The 19,979-nt window shown below is 40.0% G+C and overlaps 1 protein-coding gene across 1 annotated transcript in view; it reads left to right on the top strand.

The window, feature by feature from the left end:
• The window catches only part of LOC137335233 (zinc finger protein 704-like), a 98,894-nt gene that overhangs the window by 65,124 nt on the left and 13,791 nt on the right, over positions 1-19,979 (top strand). Inside the window, exons 3-5 of the mRNA XM_068000483.1 lie at positions 2,172-2,281; positions 10,126-10,364; positions 15,865-15,965. Coding sequence (XP_067856584.1) covers positions 2,172-2,281; positions 10,126-10,364; positions 15,865-15,965 — 450 coding nt within the window. The remainder of the gene's footprint in view (positions 1-2,171; positions 2,282-10,125; positions 10,365-15,864; positions 15,966-19,979) is intronic.

Raw genomic sequence — 19,979 nt, 5'->3', positions numbered from 1 at the left:
GTTCCCTTTTGAAAGCCACGATTGAATCTGCCTCCACCACCCCCTCTGGCAGTATATTCCAGATCATAGCCATTCGTTCTGAAAAAAAAAGTTTTTCCTCATGTCACCTTTTGTTCTTTTGCCAATCACCTTAAATCTATATTCTCTGGTTCTTGACCCTTCTGCCAATGGGAACAGTTTCTCTCTATATCTATTCTGTCTAGACCCTTCATGATTTTAAATACCTCTATCAAATCTCCTCTCAACCTTTTCTGTTCCAAGGAGAACAACCCCAGCTTCTCCCATCTATCCATGTAACTAAGGTCCCTCATCCCTGGAATCATTCTAGTAAATCTTTTCTGCACCCTCTCTAAGGCCTTCACACCTTTCCTAAAGTGCAGTGCCCAGAACTGGGCACAATACTCCAGTTGTGGTCGAACCAGTGTTTTATAAAGGTTCATCATGACTTCCTTGCTTTTGTACTCTAGCCTCTATTTATAAAGCCCAGAATTCCATATGTTTTCTTGACTGCTTTCTCAACCTGCCTTGCCACCTTCAACAATTTGTTCAAAACTTTGCTTTGGGAATCTATCCAGCAGTTCACAATGTTTCTTCTACTTGGATGATTTTTTTTGCTTAGTGTGCAAATAGTAGCCTTCCAGCAAATGGTCAAGAATTTTTTAACCCTCAGACTGCTGGCATGCTCTGGGAACTTCCTGTCTCCCTGGCACAAATATATTTTAAGTTATCAGCTCACACAACATGATCCTAACAGTAATAAAGATACTTGAATACCATTTTAAATTTTTTTAAATTAATAAAATTAAACCATACTTTTGCTTGCCATATCTTCCATTTTGCCTTTTCTCTTCACTCTTTCTGTTTAATTTTACCCTTTTGCATCCTTTCTAACCCTTTATTCTCTTAAAAAGCCCCTTTAAACAATTTGCTTGCATTTCTTCTTGTGCTTTCCCAGGCCTATCGTTGATTTTGGAGGTCATGGGTGGGAGCAATATTTGCAAAAACATGGCTTGAAAATTGGATCCCAAAGACACTCTCTTTCAACCAATCAGCTACCCTAAATCTAAAGTTCAACTGTCAGACGTAACCAGGTCAATCTTTGCCCACTTTTCTTATGGCGGGCCTTCCTGGTCTGACACGTTGAAAACTTAGCTCAATGGTCTTGATAATCCAATCCCACCAAAACAAGAGCGCTGAGTCATCATGTAATGAGGATTAATTTTGTTGGCTGTTAACCCTCACTGTAGGTGCAGTTTAAGTTCGCATTCATTCTCCAAGAGGAAATGATTGCCTAGTACTTCATTTATGTCATCCAAGGTGTAATTGTTAGTGTTCCTGTGAAGCTCTGTGTGCTGGTGATTTTTTTTAATGTTTAATTTACACAGTGTAATTGCAGCATAAAATTCAGAGCAGCTGCTTCTCAATTTGCCACGAGACTCACTCAAAATAGTAGCCCAAGAGTTGAGAAATGTTTGCTTTGGTATAACACCTGGAATTCATGATTTATGCCATGACATGCATTAGCACCACTGTTTTATATCCATCTATTGGTGAAAATGTGACCTCTTTGACTAGCAGATAGTATGAATTATTTGTGGCCAAATTCACACAGATTGCATGCGTTAAGCACTTTGGCTTTCTCTGAAACTCACTGCATTGCTGTCCATGCACTGGTGTATACGTAATGCTGCAAGTATGTATGTTGATGTGTGTAGTGATCAAAGTTTTGGAGGAAGTGCAAATGTTCAATCTGTACAGCCCGTAGAGTAGGGGTGAGGCAATGTTTGTGTAATGCATTTCAGCTCACTGGATAATGCAACAAGGGTTTGAGATTCACATAGGTACAACTAAACAGCCTGGCGAAAGCAGCAGATTTCAAAAATGTGAACTTATTCCCAAACCTGCATATAGCCTTTATAAAGTTCTGGCTTTTCCATGAATACTGCGGATGATATTAAGTGAACAACCATATGTCAAAGGCAACAAACTTTTAAAATATTTTTAAGTGGCAGCCGTATTTCTAATGCACCTCCTCCCCACGGTGAATAGAATAAGCCTGAATGTAAAGTGACAGTGCTGTTTGTATTGTAAGCAGGCATGACAAACCTTAAGTATTTTATTTGTAGTAGTTTTAAACCGTTTTATTCACAGTATAATCCATGTTCTTGCAGGAAGCCTTCAGAGGAAGCAGACATGGATGAAGTTATGGCAGCTGCTGTTTTGACCAGTCTCTCCACCAGCCCACTGGTGCGCAGTCCACCCTCAGGAACACACATTTTGGGTAAATTTTTAAACCTAGATTGCCTTTATGCTCATTCAGTGATTTTCTAATGTTCTGCAGGTTGAAAAATTGTTTCTGTAACAAATGGTTCCACTGACACAACACACTGATATGCTTGTGGTGGTAAGATGCATTCTTGCACTCACTATTCTTCACAGTGAGTTCCTGATTTCAGCTGGACCCCAAGGAGCAAAGCCTGTGCTGAGGCTAAATGCTTCCCCATTGGGAGACAGGACGGGAGTCTGACGGGAGTTAACCAGTGCTCCATTATGCCTTCTAGTTTTCAGTTATAGAGGAGCATTAGAATAAATACAATTAGTTTATTTTTGTTCTTGGGATGTGGCATTTCTATTCTAATATAGTGAAATTTGTTTGACGTCAACCAGCATAGGGAGACCAAAGCTTCTGAGCATCAATCGCAACAATCAATGATGCACTTTAATGCATATAAGAGAATACTTGTCCAGAAGCGCACCAAAATGCATTCTAAAGGAGGAGGTTGTGAATGCATCCTTCTTTGTATCGTTGGGGGAGACATTCAACTGGTGGTCGCCCGTTTCTGATCTGAATTGGACCTTGTGCGTCCAGTTGCCCACTTAATCAACTTTCAAGCAGGCCTTTAAATGGGCATCCAGCACTCCTGCCCAAACCAGCCAAGAAGTTTTGTTATGCAAATCAAGGTCCTACGCCTGTTTTAAATCCCAGTTGCAACTTTCAAAGACTTGGCAGTGTAGTGAATAGTGAGGAGGATAGTGATAGACTTCAAGAGGATATAGTCAGGGTGGTGGAATGGGCGGACACGTGGTAGATGAAATTTAACGCAGAAAAATGCAAACATTTGATACATTTCGGTAGGATGAACAAGGAGAGACAATATAAACTAGAGGGCACAATTCTAAAAGGGGTACAGGAACAGAGAGATCTGGGGGTATATGTGCACAAATCATTGAAGGTGGCAGGGTAGGTTGAGAAAGCGGTTAAAAAAACATACTGGATCCTGGGCTTTATAAATAGAGGCATAGAGTACAAAAGCAAGGAAGTCACAATGAACCTTTTATAAAACACTGGTTTGACCACAACTGGAGTACTGTGTCCATTTCTGGGCACTGCACTTCAGGAAAGATGTGAAGGCCTTAGAGAGGGTGCAGTTAAGATTTACTAGAATGATTCCAGGGATGAGGGATTTCAGTTACGTGGATAGACTGGAGAAGCTAGGGTTGTTCTCCTTGGAACAGAGATGGTAGAGAAGAGATTTGATAGAGGTATTTAAAATCATGAAGGGTTTAGACAGAATAGATAGAGAGAAACTGTTCCCATTGGCAGAAGGGTCAAGAACAAGAGGACATAGTTTTAAGGTGATTGGTTCTTTTGCCAAAGGTGACATGAGGAAAACCTTTTTTACACAGCGAGTGGTTATGATCTGGAATGCACTGCCAGAGTGGGTGGTGGAGGCAGATTCAATCGTGCCTTTCAAAAGGGGACTGCATAAGTACTTGAAAGGAAAAAATTTGCAGGGCTACGGGGATGGGGAGTGGGACAAGCTGGATTTGATGGGCTGAATGGCCTCCTTCCGAGCTGTAACCTATCCGATTCTATGAAATGGGTGGAGCTTGCATGGCATTTGCCAGTTCTATTTCTCAAGGCATTGAGAGGTCTAACTGGCAATTGTTAAAGGGACCTATCCAAAATTTAAGATTTATGGGGGTTTTTTAAAAAGATTTTTGTGGGATCAGAAGGAGCCTTGGGAATCCGGTGAGCTGCAATGTGGCATCTGATTGTTGCCTGCAGCGCGCCCATAAAATACCGCATTGGCCAGAGATTTTCCCCAATTTTTTTTTTCTAAATTTCCTTTTTTAAAAAAAAGACATTTCATAGTTGAGAAGAATGCAATGCAGGCACACCCTTTTATTTGAAACAAATACTAGCCACAGTATTAGGAATTTTGCTGCTAGCTGCGATTATTAGACGAAACCTTCCTTGCTGGAAGTTGTTAATGAAGAATCTTGTTTCAAAAATGAGGGGAAAGAGTAAAAAAAAAAGAAAAGGCAATCAAAACATTAAAGCAACCTTGTTTTATCAAGTTGTCCAGAGGTCCAAAAATTTTGTTTCAAATTATTGGACTGGGCCAGAGTTGGCTTTTTCTTTTTCTTTCCCTCTCGACACAAACAGATGCTTATTGCAATGCTTTAATCAACTAGCTGACCTCTCCAGAAATTTCAGACTGAAAAAGTTTAATTCTACCAGCTGATTGAATTATCTTTTTTTTAAAATCAGGGTTGTTGGTAATATCTAAACATTCATGGAGTTTATTTTTATCTAAAATTTCCCCAGTGGAGAATATTTCCATGATGGTCTTTATATGACATTACTTTGACCTTTACTGCTCTGTCCAATATATCTGCTGTTAACTACCTGCAAAACAGTACTAGGAAGTTTGGCAACAAACAGTGGAATAAGATTGATGGAATTGTGACAAAAACAGACATTCCAGGACTTTGTTACTTGAGGGAGATGCTGAGTCTTATCTTAAAATAATCTATTGCAAAAATGAAGAAAATTTTAATGTAAAATCCAAGTTTAAGTGGAACAAAGAAAATGATATAAAGTACTATACGGTATATTTTCCAACTAATGCTGTTTGGGGATGAATAATTTAATGTGCTTGTACTAAATTCTTTTATGTGCTAACCCATTTAAAATAACCAGGTTAACACCTGCAGTTAAAGTGCACAGAGCAGTTTCAGACAAACTTGTTAAGAGTTTGTACAAGGCAGCAGCAGTCAGGAAATATACCCCTCTTCCTTCAAAATTTACAGAACAATTTTTCCGATCTATCTTTATAAGTGTTTGTAAACTACACCTTCCCCTATTTCCACAATCCAGTACTACATTTACCCACTTACATTGTCCAGTACTGCTCTTCTCTTTAACAATCCAATACTGTACCTCCCTTGTACAATTCATTCAGATTTTTAAAATATCTTGTAGCAGTATAGGAGGAAGTAGCAATATTGGATAGGCTAAAAATAAATAAAGAGGACACACTTCAAAGATTATCAGTACTCAAAGTAGAAAAGTCACCCGGTCCAGATGCGATGCATCCTAGGTTACAGAGGGAAGTACGGGTGGAAATTGTGGAAGCCCTGGCCACAATCTCCCAATCCTCCTTTAGATTTGGGGATGGTGCCAGAGAACTGGAGGATTGCAAATGTTACACCCTTGTTCAAAAAGGGGGAGAGGGATAAACCTGACAATTACAGGCCAGTCAGCCTAACATTGATGGTGGGGAAACTTTTAGAGACAGTAATCCAGGACAAAATTAATTGGCATTTGGAAAAGTATGGGCTAATTAATGAAAGTCAGCACAAATTTGTTAGAGGAAAATCCGGTTTGACTAACTTGATTGAGTTCTTTGATGAAGTAACAGAGAGGGTTGATGAGGGTAGTGCAGTTGATGTTGTGTATATGGACTTTCAAAAGGCATTTGACAAGGTACCACATAACCGACTTGTTAGCAAAGTTAAAGCACATGGGATTAAAGGGACAGTGGCAGCGTGGATACAAAATTGACTAGGGGACAAAAAGCAGAGTGTAGTGGTGAACGGTTGTTTCTCAGACTGGCGGGAAGTATACAGTGGTGTTTCTCGGGTCAGTATTAGGACCATTGCTCTTTTTGTGTTTTTTTTATATATATAAAATATATAGTATAAATATATATATTTATGACCTGGACTTGGGTATAGAGGGTATAATTTCAAAGTTTGCAGGTGACACGAAACTTGGAAATGTAGTAAACAATGTGGAAGATAGTAACAGACTTCAGGAGGACATAGACAGACAAGTGAAATGGGCAGACACATGGCAGATGAAATTGAATGCAGGGAAGTGTGAAGTGATACATTTGATAGGAAGAATGAGGAGAGGCAATATAAACTAAATGATACAATTTTAAAGAGGGGGTTGCAGCAACAGAGCCTTGGAGGTCCACATACACAAATCTTTGAAGGTGGCAGGACAAGATGAGAATGCTGTTTTTAAAAAAAACACATGGGATCCTGGGCTTTATTAATAGAGGCATAGAGTACAAAAGCAAGGAAGTTATTCTAAACCTGTATAAAACACTGGTTAGGCCTCAGCTGGAGTATTGTATTCAATTCTGGACACCACACTTGAGGAAGGATGTCAAGGCCTTAGGGTGCAGAAGAGATTTATTAGAATGGTACCAGGGGTGAGGGACTTCAGTTATGTGGAGAGATTGGAGAAACCAGGGTTGTTCTCTTTAGAATAGAGAAGATTAAGGGGAGATTTGATAGAAGTGTTCAAAATCATGAACGGTTTTGACAGAGCAAATAAGAAGAAACTGATTCCAGTGGCAGAGGGTCAGTAACCAGAGGACACCGATTTAAGGTGATCGGCAAAAGAGCCAGAGGCAACATGAGGGAACGTTTTTTGATGGCAGCTGTTGTAATGATCTGGAAAGGGTGGTGGAAGCAGATTCAATAGTAACTTTCAAAAGGGAATTGGATAAATGCTTGAAGGGAAAAAAATTGCAGGGCTATGGGGAAAGACATGGGAATGGGACTAATTGGATAGTCCTTTCAAAGACCTGGCACAGGCACGATGAGCCGAATGGCCACCTCCTGTGCTGTACCTACTATGATCTTGCAATGTTTATTATTCTTGCAGTTTGTTTTCTCAACAACCATTGGTTTGGTTTAACAATAATGTCGACTACCAACACCTATTCTAACAGACAGTCTGCAGTAGATGCTAATCTGTGGAATAGTTCCTTTTACGTAGACATCATTAATACTAAAAACAAAATAAACCGAAGTGGTTTGTTGGCCCATTATTCATAGAATCATAGAAAGTTACAGCACAGAAGGAGGCCATTCAGCCCTTTGTGTCCGTGCTGGCCAAAAAAGAGTTATCCAGCTTAATCCCACTTTCGAGCACTTGGCTCGTAGCCCTGTAGGTTACAGCACTTCAAGTGCACATCCAAGTACTTTTTAAATGAGTTGAGGATTTCTGCCTCTACCACCCTTTCAGGTAGTGAATTCCAAACCCCTACCACCCTCTGGGTGAAAAAAAATCTCCTCAGCTCCCCTCTAATCCTTCTACCAGTTACTTTAAATCTATGCCCCCTGGTCACTGACCCCACTGCTAAGGGAAATAGGTCCTCCCTATCCACTCTATCTACGCCCCTCATAATTTTATGTACCTCAATTAAATCTCACCTCAGCTTCCTTTGTTCCAAAGAAAATAACCCCAGCGTATCCAATCTTTTCTCATAGCTAAAATTCTCCAGCCCTGGCAACATCCTCGTAAATCTCCTCTCTATCCTCTCTAGTGCAGTCACATCCTTCCTGTAATGTGGTGACCAGAATTGTACACAGTACTCAAGCTGTGGCCTAACCAATGTTTTATACAGTTCTAGCATAACCTCCCTGCTCTTATATTCTATGCCTCGGCTAATAAAGAAATGTACTCCATGGTCCCTCTGTTCCTCTATACCTCTCAGTATCCTCCCATTTATTGTGTATTCCCTTGTGTGTTTGCCCTCCCCAAATGCACTACCTCACACTTTCTGGATTGAGTTCCATTTGCCACTTTTCTGCCCACCTGACCAGTCCATTGATATCTTCCTGCAGTCTACAGCTTTCCTCCTCTCTATCAACCACACGGCCAATTTTTGTATCATCTGCAAACTTCTTGGCCTTGCAGGGACCCACTGGAAACAGCCTTCCAGTCACAAAAACACCTATCAACCATTACCTTTTGCTTCCTACTACTGAGCCAATTTTGGATCCAACTAGCCACTTTCCCTTGCATCCCATGGGCTTTTACTTTTTTGACTAGTCTGCCATGTGGGACCTTGTCAAAAGCCTTGATAAAATCCATGTACACTACATCAAACGCATTACCCTAACCAACCCTTCTTGCTACCTCCTCAAAAAATTCAATCAAGTTAGTCAGACATGACCTTCCCTTAACAAATCCACGCTGACTGTCCTTGATTAACCCGTGCTTTTCTAAATGACTATTTATGCTGTCCCTCAGAATTGATTCCAATAATTTGCCCACCACCGAGGTTAGACTGACTGGCCTATAATTACTAGGTCTATCTCCCTCCCTTTTTAAACAACGGTACAATGTTAGCAGTGCTCCAATTCTCCGGCACCACACCTGTAGCCAGGGAGGATCGGAAAATGATGGTCAGAGCCCCTGCTATTTCCTCCCTTGCTTCTCTTAACAGCCTGGGATACATTTCATCCGGGCTTGGTGATTTATCTACTTTCAAAGATACTAAACCCCTTAATACTTCCTCTCTCACTATATTTATCCCATCCAATATTTCACACTCCACCTCCACCTCCTCCTCCTCCTCAACTACAATCTCTGCGTTGTCCCCCTCTTTTGTGAAGACAGATGCAATGTATTCATTAGGAACCATACCCACATCTTCCACCTCCACACGTAGGTTAACCTTTTTGGTCTCTAATAAACCTTACTCTTTCCTTAGTTATCCTTTTGCTCTTTATGTATTTATAAAATATTTTTGGGTTTCCCTTAATTTTATTTGCCAGTATTTTTTCATGCCCTCTCTTTGCTTTCCTAATTTCCTTTTTAATTTCACCCCTGCACTTTCTACACTCCTGTAGGCTTTCTGCAGCATTGAGCTCTTGGTGTCTGACATAAGCTTCCCTTTTTTGCCTTATCTTACCCTGTATGCTCCTTGTCATCCAGGGGCTTTAGATTTGGCAGTCCCACCCTTTTTCTTTGTGGGAACATGTTTACTCTGAATACCCTTGAATCTTCCCCTTGAATGCCTCCCATTGCTCTGACACTGATTTACCTTCAAGTAGCTGTTTCCAGTCTATTTTTGCTAAATCACTTCTCAGCTTAATAAAATTGGCCTTTCCCCAGTTTAGAACTTTTACTCCTATATTTGTCCTTTTCCATATCTATGCTAAATCTACTGAATTATGATCACAGCAAAATGTTCTCCCACTGATACTCCTTCCGCCTGCTCAGCTTCATTCCCTAAAACTAAATCCAGAACTGCCCCCCCCCCCCCTCTTGTTGGGCTTGTTATGTACTGGCTAAAAAAAAAGTTCTCCTGAATGCAATTTAAGAATTCTGTGCCTCTTTTGCACTTATTGTATCCTAGTTAATATTAGGGCAGTTGAAATCCCCTACTATTACCGCCCTATTGTTTTTGCACGTCTCAGAAATTTGCCTACATATTTGCTCTTCTATCTCCCTCTAACTGTTTCGGGGTCCATAGTACACTCCCAGCAGTGACTGCCCCTTTTTTGTTCTTTAGCTCAACTCAGATGGCCTCATTTGATGATCCTTCTAACATATCATTCCTCCTCACTGCCGTAATTGTTTCTTTAACCAATATAGCCCCCCCCCCTCCTTTTTTATTCTATGACATTATGGGTAGGGGGACATTCCAGTCCCCACCCCAAAGAATTTCCAATCATTGCTGCGTGCCTTCTCTTTGGCAACTTCCCATATGGGGAAGGGACGATTGTAGGAGCATTTATCTTTGATATGCTGCTATGCAGCTCTCCTCGAGGCCAACTAAAAAGCAGCATTGGAGGGAAATCTGGGAGCAGGTAGTTTGCCCACCTTGGCTGCAGTAAAAGCACTGCTTGCTGTTCACCTTTGAGAAGGAAACTGGAGGATTTTCATTTCCTTCAAAGCACTTATTTTCTGATGCCAGCCAGCCTACTCAGTATTGCATATAAATTTCAAAATTACTTTTATATTGCTATTTACGTTGGCCTCTGTACCTGTCTCATTTTACTACAGTAGACTGTTTCTTTGCTTTCTAGATACCTGTAAAGTGTCAAAGGAGGGGCCAGCTTTGTCTGCCAGCTATGGCAGCAGCACTACCAGTGGTAATTGGAGTTGGGACATTCCAAGTGACCACTCCAACCCATCCACGCCATCGCCACCATTGCCAGCAGACAGCTCCAAACCATTTCCGTTATCTGGACAATCAGATGATGGCATTGATGAACCAGAGGCATCTCACTTCCTGTTTGAAGAACCTACTCCCAGGAAAAGAAAGGTTAGATTTTATTTTAGGACCAGACCTGCTCAGTGATTTTATTCTGTAACTATAAACCACTTAATTACTCGGTAAACTGCCCTGCCAATGTAGCGTTTAGCTTTTATCCAACTGATACGAATCTCGGAAATGCAGTAATGTGGAGGATAGTGACAGAGTGGTGAAATGGGCAGACACGTGGCAGATGAAATTTAACAGAGAAGTGTGAAGTGATACATTTTGGTAGGAAGAATGAGGAGAGGCAATATAAACTAAATGATACAATTTTAAAGGGGGTGCAGGAACACAGAGACCTGGGGGTCCACATACACACATCTTTGAAGTTGGCAGCACAGGTTGAGAAGGCTGTTTAAAAAAGCATATGGAATCCTGGGCTTTATTAATAGTGGCGTAGAGTACAAAAGCAAGGAAGTTATGCTAAACCTTTATAAAACACTGGTTAGGCCTCAGCTGGAGTATTGTGTTCAATTCTGAGCACCACACTATTGGAAGGATGTGAAGGCCTTAGAGAGGGTACAGAAGAGATTTACAAGAATGGTACCAGGGATGAGGGACTTCAGTTATGTGGAGCGATTGGGGAAACTGGGGTTGTTCTCCTTAGAGCAGAGAAGATTAAGGGGAGATTTGGTAGTGGTATTGGATAGAGGTGTTCAAAATCATGAAGGGTTTGGCCAGAGTAAATAAGGAGAAACTGTTTCCAGTGGCAGAAGGGTCGGTAACCAGAGGACACCAATTTAAGGTGATCAGCAAAAGAGCCAGAGGCGATATGAGGAAACATTTTTTTACGCAGCGTGTTGTAATGATTTGGAATGCACTGCCTGGAAGGGTGGTGGAAGCAGATTCAATAGTAACTTTCAAAAAGGAATTAGATAAATACTTGAAGGGGAAAAATTTACATTGCAATGGGGAAAGAGCAGGGGAATGGGATCAATTGGATAGCTTTCAAATAGCCGATTGGCCTCCTCCTGTGCTACTTGGATACCTACTATGATACGATGAGTCTTCGCCCATGTTAATTTTGCTAAGTGACTTGGTATGAAAATTGCAAACACCAGACTTTTTTTTTAAAACTTCATTTTATTTTACTTTTTTTTCTCTCGCCTAATAATTGGCCTTGCAAACCTGGATGTGCATTATCTGCCCTAAAACCACTGGATAGGATTTTTCTTCCACCCAATCAAACTCGTCTCTTTTTTTCCCCCTATCTTGGCTAAAATTGTCACCATGCTCTTATTCTGAACAGTTTATGAAACAACCATGTGAGGCATAAGAGAGCCCTGCTTAGGAGTACTAGGCCAATGACATGAGATGTATTTTATTGTTGTTGCATGACCATTAATTTAAACATTTCTTCTGTAGTGGTTCAGGGCATCATTTCATGGTACTGAAAAAATTTTGTGAAGAATCTGTTGTGATGCAAAAATACAATGCTGCATACAATGCATAAAAAGTAGAGACTGTGTTTTCACCTGGGATAAAGAGTCATTACAGCTATTTTGGGTTTGTTCACATTTTGTCATTCCTCTGAAGGATTTTGCAAATGGTGTAGCACCTAAAATTTGGTAAAGTGGACATGGTGGCTTTTGTTGTCTTCCTCCTGTCATACTTGAGTAACAGTTTACAATTGTATAGAATCTTAAATATAGCAAAACACCACAAGGTGCTTCATGAGGGGGGGCGGAATTGAAAATAGAGGTGCATCTGGGGAAAAAAATTGGGATGGGGGGACAGAAGGTGAGGTTAGAGGTGGGTAATGAAGCAAGTCTGAGAGGTTTAGAGAAATAATTTTTTAGTGCAGGGCTGTACTAGCTGACGGCTGTGCCGTTGATGGTGGTGCACAATTGGTAGTACAGACACAAAACAGTGGGGTGTGCGTATTGGGATATAGTGCTGATAGCAGTTGCGGACTAAGGGTGGAGTTAAGCTATGGAGGGATTTGTGGATGATAGGTGAGCTGGATATTGTGCAGCAAGTAGAAAGAGGAGGAGAATGTCACCTGCATCATGACAAAATTCTTTTGTACAAAATTTCTAAATTTTATCCCCACATCAGCTGTATTTGCGGTAAGTAAAGCTGAAGGGATACACCTTTCTTTCAGTGAATCATGAAGGTAAGAAAGGCTTTAGGCAATGATGTTCATTTGGAGATTAGCCACTGATTGATCTCAGATTGAAGCGCATCATTAGGTGAAATTCACAATTAATCGCACACCGTAATACAGTTTTTCTACAAAACTCTGCCTATTTTGCCCAGTGTTGTTGCAATGTGCAATGAAATTTTTTAAAATTGTATCATTTGTTAATTTTAAGCTATAGTTCTTACAGATTCACTTTCAACTATGCTAGTGTGGATCTAGAAACCTAAAAGGGCTTTATACTAACAAATGGCTTTATTGGAGATAAACGTCTGGTAAATTGTTTTGCAGGAAAGTTCATAGAAGTTTGTACATAGGTTAGGAAACTGAAAAGAAGATAATAAAATTTGTGACACCATAAACAGATGACCACTTATTATGTATGCAAAGAATATTAAAATTATAAAAACAATATGCCAACACAAGAATGAAAATCATGGCGCTTAAGTTTGGGACATAACATAAACTACAGGTTGGTTGTTCTTGGCACCCTACATGTTGACACTGTTGAAGTATTTTCAGAGTACACTGTTCCAGAAATGCAGCCTACCTGAAAACATCCCAGCAAGTGAACAACACCCGTTCTGAAAAAATGTGCTTGAAGTGTAAATGCAAATCCATTTAAATTGTAATGTGTTAAGGACCAACACATTTTAGTACAACTTTTTTTTCCCCATTTTGGACCAGTGGGATATTACCAAAATTTTCATTCCTCGTTCATGCATGTGAGAAAGCCCTGGCTTGCATGATGGTTGGAGTGTCCTGTAAATACTCTTTGTCTACTTAAGAGGAAACAAGTATACCTAAATGTTTTCATGGAAATGTAATTCAAATTAGATTTTCTTTCTTTAGCAAGATATTTAATCGAGAAATTATTCCATAACCACTTAAGTTCTATTTTTTTTGAGTAATCAAAATGCAGGTTAGCAGAAATCTAGCCTTTTTTTCACCTACATAGCTGATACTTCTTCCCAATCCATCCACATAATTCTGCAGTGACTAGAATTTCTGCTTTCTTTTATTAACCAGCTGCCAGTGCAATTTTACAGCACAGATTTTTAACATGTATCAGTAACTCCATGACATAAAGCCGTTGTGCTGGTCTTAAATTATCTCTGTGCATATATCTGTGTGTCATTTATTTTGTGTGTTTTTTATATCTTCACTCAAAATCTAATTTGAGGGCTGTGTCATGGCTGTTGCTCTGGAATTGCCCCAGCAACGTAATCTCAGCTCCAACCACAAAGGAGCCTTCTGCTGTTGGGAACAGGCTTGATCACTTGTGGGTTTGGTTTTTTTTTGCTGTCTTTCATGCTCACAAACTCCTTGCGGCTATTTTCTTTTGCTGACAATGGGAGGGGTCTTCCATTCCTCTTTCCTAGACTAGATTAATTCTTAACTGAAGTGGGAAGGTCTAAGTGCTGCACATTTTTGCAAACATTGCTTTTTTTTAAAGTATATATTCAGCTCATTTTACATGCACGTGGTTAAAACACTGCCGATCAAGAATCTTAAACATAAGTGTCTCAAGCTTGGAATGTGGTGCATTGGAAGGACGAAGCTGGGATTGTAATGACTCGGGTTATACAAGTCTTGAGTTGTATGCATTTAGTGGAAACCAAACACGTGGAAGAAAAACTGTTTTATATTAAAATTGCAAAGATTTTCTATAATTTTTTTGTGAATTTTTATCTTTAAGCAAAGATTAGCATGTTGGGCAATGGAACACATTTCTGCTTTTTGTGCGCTGTGTTGGCATGCAGCATTCTTGAGTCCGGTGCAGGCTGAGTTAGGTGTAGGGTAACACTCTCTTTTACACTACTCAAACTGCACCTTCAACTACAGCTTCAGAAGAGTGCTTCTTCCTTCACTTTCATTTTCCCAGATTACTTGTCCCTATGCGAGAGACAGGCAATTAGGGAATTCTGAAGAGCCTTGTGCTGTGGACCTGCTCACAGTTAAAAACTGGTTGGAGACTGCCAGCTGGTAGAGCAGTACAAAGTGAAATTCCCCTTTTACATAATTTTTGTGTAGACAAGTTGTGTTTATTGCCCAAATTTTGGTGAACCCAAAGCATAGATTTTAGAAACCCTTTTCACTTACTTGCAGCCACACATTGGCTCATGTCCAAGAAGCAGTAAAGGCTTCAAATGGTTCAGTTGTTTGTAGAGATGGTGGAGTATTAATTCTCTTCCATTTCCTGTACTTCTATAAATGACCAAACCAGGAATCTTACCTTATGTGTACGTAGAAGTTACTGAGGGCACAAGTGAAGCTATCCGGCACCAGGACAAGATTATATATGGTTCCCTGCGGGCAATCTCGGTACTATATCCTAACAAAGCAGTGTTCTTCCTTGCTGCTATGAAAGTTCATCAAGTTTTGACATTGTTAGGCACTGCACCCTGTCCCGGGTGTGGCTGTGCTGCAACAAGTTGAACCATGGGATTCTGTAGTGTTCAACCTATGCTCATCATTCCAGTGGAGTGTGGGAATGGTGCTTATCATGAGAGTAAAAGTAGAGCAGAACAGTGATTTGTTTCCAGCTACAGGAACAAGCCTTGTTGTTTTCAACAGATGCTTGCATTTGTTTGGGGATTGAGAAGCGAGGCAGGATTTTCCTCGTGATCACTGCCTATTTCTGGGCTGTAACGAGCCAAAACTTGCAGACGGACATATTTAAATGAAGTGGTAATTTCATGAGCCCCGTTTTTCATCATTACTGCCTCAGGAACGCTGGAGAAGAGTAACAACTGTATCAAATGGGTGTCCAGGATTGCTAGGGACTGCAAATGCAGGAGATTTTTGACCAACACAGCAGAGACAAAAGCAAATCTTGCAATACTACAGAAATTTCCAAAGATTGGAGACTGCTTGATTTCATTTCAGGATGCTGCCTGACCCAGTGAGCTGCAGCAGATGTTGAAATCCTATAGCAGCAACCATTTTCCTCACCTTCCTCTAATGGTAATCTCCCAAGTGCAAGCAATAATACTGTTGCGAGCCCACTGAAAATACTTGAATCAAGCTGACGCTGGATAACACTGATTATCCCACCCTGTCGCACTTTTGCCAGCGATCACAATGAGCAAGGAAAATTCTGGCTATAGTGGGAAAGTGGATAGGTGGGATTGATCTACGAAAAGGGGAAAGGCTTGATTGGGTTTAGTAGCCTTTTTCTGTTCCTAAAAAGCTAAACTCAGTGAGGCTGTACTCCCAGCACAAAGCCATAAAACTACAGCTCTGATTCTATCTCCAAACTGCACTTGCTGGAAGTGCACCCTCACCTGAATTTTCCCTACTCTGTTTACTTGGATTTAGTATATATCTTTTGTTCACTTTGCTCCATCTGTTCCACTCTTGCAGAACTCCATGAAGGTCATGTTTAAATGTTTGTGGAAGAATTGTGGGAAAGTTCTAAGTACGTCGTCGGGGATACAGAAACACGTCCGCACACTCCATTTGGGGTAGGTCTGAAACTCGGACGTTTAAATTGAGAAGTTATGTTATGAGCTTTAAAACTGGTGCTTCATCCTTAAGTACCTTTTTTCATTTCTAAAAATTCAAGTATTAACAAATCTGTACAATACCACACCATTTTCTATCTTGTGCTCATCATTTATGTAGAAAGACTCTTCTCAAGTAGACTTGACCTGTCATTTGATGCATTCCTGAATCATTCATTCAATTTCAAATTGAGTGCAGTCTGAGACTGATGGGTTTGAATTGGTAAGTTACCTAATGGCTTCCATGTGCAAAGACTGTACAGTAATGGTACATTTCTGTTTACCTTTTAAGGTATTTGCGATGCAGAGTTCTTGTACAGTTGAAACTCATCACATCGTTGGGACCAGTGACATCCTGGGACATTAGTAGGAGTGTAATTTTATGGTCCTACTCTCCAGTCGTCCAGTTACTGAAAACTGTTTCGCATCTTTAAACAAGGAACATAATTTTTTGGACCAAATAGAGTATCCCATATTAGTTACAGTACTGTGCATTAATAGGTAGCAGTGAATACTGAACCCTGAACCTCAAACTCGCTGTTGCCGGTATTAAAATAATTTATTTTAACTTTTCACATCCATTTTGACACCACCATCAGTTGTTACATGGCAATCTGCACACCCTGTAAATTGCCTGTAAAACTAATTTCAGTTGATACTAAGGTTAAATGAAAGCTTTGATATGGAGCTTGCTCAGACTGGTCAGGTAAATTGACTTCTTTTATACTGAAATTTCTGTGATGCTATGAATGTACCCTCATATATTTGAGAATTCTTGTACTTTCCTGAAAAATAGAATAGTCTGCCATCCATGAAGTAACAAAAAATTAAGTCAACTTTAGGCAATTTAAAGTTTACGTACAAGTGACATCACAATTTACATGCATTTTTACACAGCTACTTTTCCATTCACATACTGTATCATATCACATAATTTGTGATCACATGACCTGCTAATACTGAAACCTTTTAAAAAAATTTGCTGTGCTGATCATTCCTACTGCTGATGGAATGAGCATGGTGAATAGCAATAACCTTGGGGGAAGCTGATTGGGAAAATTAGCTGGGGCGAGGAGTGTTTTTTTGTTTAAAGGGACTGTGGCAGGATAGATGATAAGTTGGTTAAGAGCCAGAAAGAGAGGAGTGATTAATAGATGGTTTTTGGACTGAAATTTTAAGCATTGGTATCTCCAGGGTCAGTGTTTGGTCCATTGCTCGTCTCATTTATAATGATGCGGACTTGGAAATAGAGGGTGCAATATCAAAATTTGCAGATGACTCAAAAATAGAGAGTATGGTTAACTGTGTGTAACTTCAGAAAGACATATTGTGGGGGAGATTGATGTCTAGCGAAATTTAATGCAAAGAAATGAGAGGCGATCTATTTTGGGAGGAAAAATAAGGAGAGACTATGTAAACTAAATGGTAAAACTTTAAAAGGAATAGTATTGAGATTATGGGGTTGGATACGAAAATCTTTTAAAAGTGAAAGGACAAGTTGATAAAGCAGTTTCAGGGATATGATAAGGTAAATAGAGAGAAACTATCTTTTCTGGTGGGAGAGTCCAGAACAAGGGGGCATAACCTTAAAATTAGAGCTAGGCTGTTCGGGGGTCATGTCAGAAAGCACTTTGTCACGCATAGGTGGTGGAAATCTGGACCTCTCTCCCAAAAAGCTGTTGAGGCTAGGTCAATTGAAAATTTCAAAACTGAGATTGATAGATTTTTCTTAGGCAAGTGTATTAAGGGTTAGGGAACCAAGGCAGGTGGATGGGGTCAAGATACAGATCAGCCATGATCTAATTGAATGGCAGAATGCGCTCGAGGGGTTGAATGGTCTACTCCTGTTCCTAGGGGTTTGGATAAATTTCAATGGGTGTGGGGAAATGGGAAGAAGTGGATAGCTCTTTCAGAGAGCCAGCTCGGGCACGATGATCCAAAATGTCTCCTTTTGTGCTGTAAAATTCTGTGATTCTAGATGATCACCTATATGTAACAAAACTTAATTGGAAGGAAAGGAAAAAATATGGAGGGGAAGGGGGAAGATTTACAAAAAAAGGTAATAAATTACCATGAATGTAATGTATGGCTCAATGGAGGGAGGTATGTTTACTTCTCCCCACTTCACTGAAGTCTGCGTGCAATTTCAGTATTGTGGAGGAGGGAATGTCTACTGGACGCCAGACGTTCCTATTTTTCTCACCCAACCCACCCCCAAAAAAAGCATTGAGAAAGAAAAAAAATTGAAAGAAGAGTGATCCCATGACTTTTCTTGGGTACCTCCTGGTGACTGGCTGAGGGGAGCTTTGGCTAAAATTTGGATGCAGTTGGTGCAAGATCTGGCAAGACAATGAAGCAACTTTAACATCCTCACAGAATGATAATTGCAGCCACTGCTGCTTTAATGACTCCTTAACATTATTCGTATTTCTACTTTGTTTTTAAATACATTGTCAGCAAAGTAAAAGGTAATGTTGCAGTGTTGGGTTTTATAAAGCACTTTTTACATTTTTAGGACACATAATGTGTGAGTACCTTCATTTTATGTGTATATTAAACATCGGCATCAGCTTACACTTAGTTACCTCTTTGAGCCGGTATGCACAGATTAAATTTGTAACATGGAAACACTGATCATGCTTATCAGGTAAATAATCCAAAATGAGCAAAGTGTTTTCTTACAGCCGACCTTAGCATAACTAAAAGTTAGTAAATTTGTGTTTTACTGATAGAACCTTTTAATATAGCAAAATGTCCCAAAGTGCTTTACAAGAAGTGGGGGTGGGGAGAAATGAGATACCAAACAGAAAAGCTGGGATGGTGACTCAAACTCTCCCAATCCTCAGCCTTACTACTCTTCTTGGCAACATTATACGTCTTTTTAACCTAATACTATCCTTAACTTCTTTAATTAGCCACGGATGGATCACTTTTCCTGTGGAGTTTTTATTTCTCAATGGAATGTGTATTCGTTGAGAATTATGAATTATTTCTCTAAATGTTTGCCATTGCTTATCTACAGTCATATCTTTTAATCTAATTTCCCAATCAACCTTAGCCAGCTCGCCCTTCATACCTATGTAATTGGCTTTGTTTAAGTTTAAGACTCTAGTTTCGGACTTAAGTACGTCACTCTCAAACTCAGTGTGAAATTCAATCATATTATGATCACTCTTTGCCAGAGGATCCCTTACTATAAGATTACTAATTAATCCTGTCTCATTACACAAGACAAGATCTAAAATAGCCTGTTCCCTGGTTGGTTCCACTATATATTGTTCTAGGAAACTGTGTTGAATACATTCCATGAACTCGTCCTCCAAACTACTTTTGCCAATTTGATTTGCCCAGTTTATGTGAAGATTAATGTCCCCCATGATTACTGCCGTACGTTTGTTATAAGCTCCTCTTATTTCTGGATTAATACTCTGTCCAACAATATAACTACTGTTAGGGGACCTGAAATATTTAGTTCCCAACCTTGATCACCTTACAAACACACCTCAGTAATGGCTACTAGATCAAACCCATTTATCACTATTTGTGCCATTAATTCATCTATCTTGTTACGAATGCTTTGTGCATTCAGAGAAAGCGCCTTTAATTTTAACTTTTTACTATTTTTTCTGATTTGACCTTATTCACTGATGCACTATTAACGTTAAACACTCTGTCCCTGATCTGTTTGACCCTATGCCAATTTGCCCACGGCTCAGCTAGTAATCCAGAGATTATTACCTTTTTGAGGTTCTGCTTATTAATTTAGACCCTAGCTCCTCAAACTCCCTCAGCAGAACCTCATTCCTAGTTCTACCTATGTTGTTGGCTCCTATGTGGACCACAACAACTGGATCCTCCCCCTCGTGCTCCAAGTTCTTTTCCAGCCACGAGGAGGTATCCTTAACCCTGGTACCGTGCAGGCAACATAGCTTTCGGGACTTTCGGTCGCGGCTGCAGAGAACAGTATCTATCCCC

This window comes from Heptranchias perlo, chromosome 19, assembly GCF_035084215.1.
Source record: "Heptranchias perlo isolate sHepPer1 chromosome 19, sHepPer1.hap1, whole genome shotgun sequence".
NCBI lineage: Eukaryota > Metazoa > Chordata > Chondrichthyes > Hexanchiformes > Hexanchidae > Heptranchias > Heptranchias perlo.
This window is presented reverse-complemented; position numbering and strand designations above follow the sequence as displayed.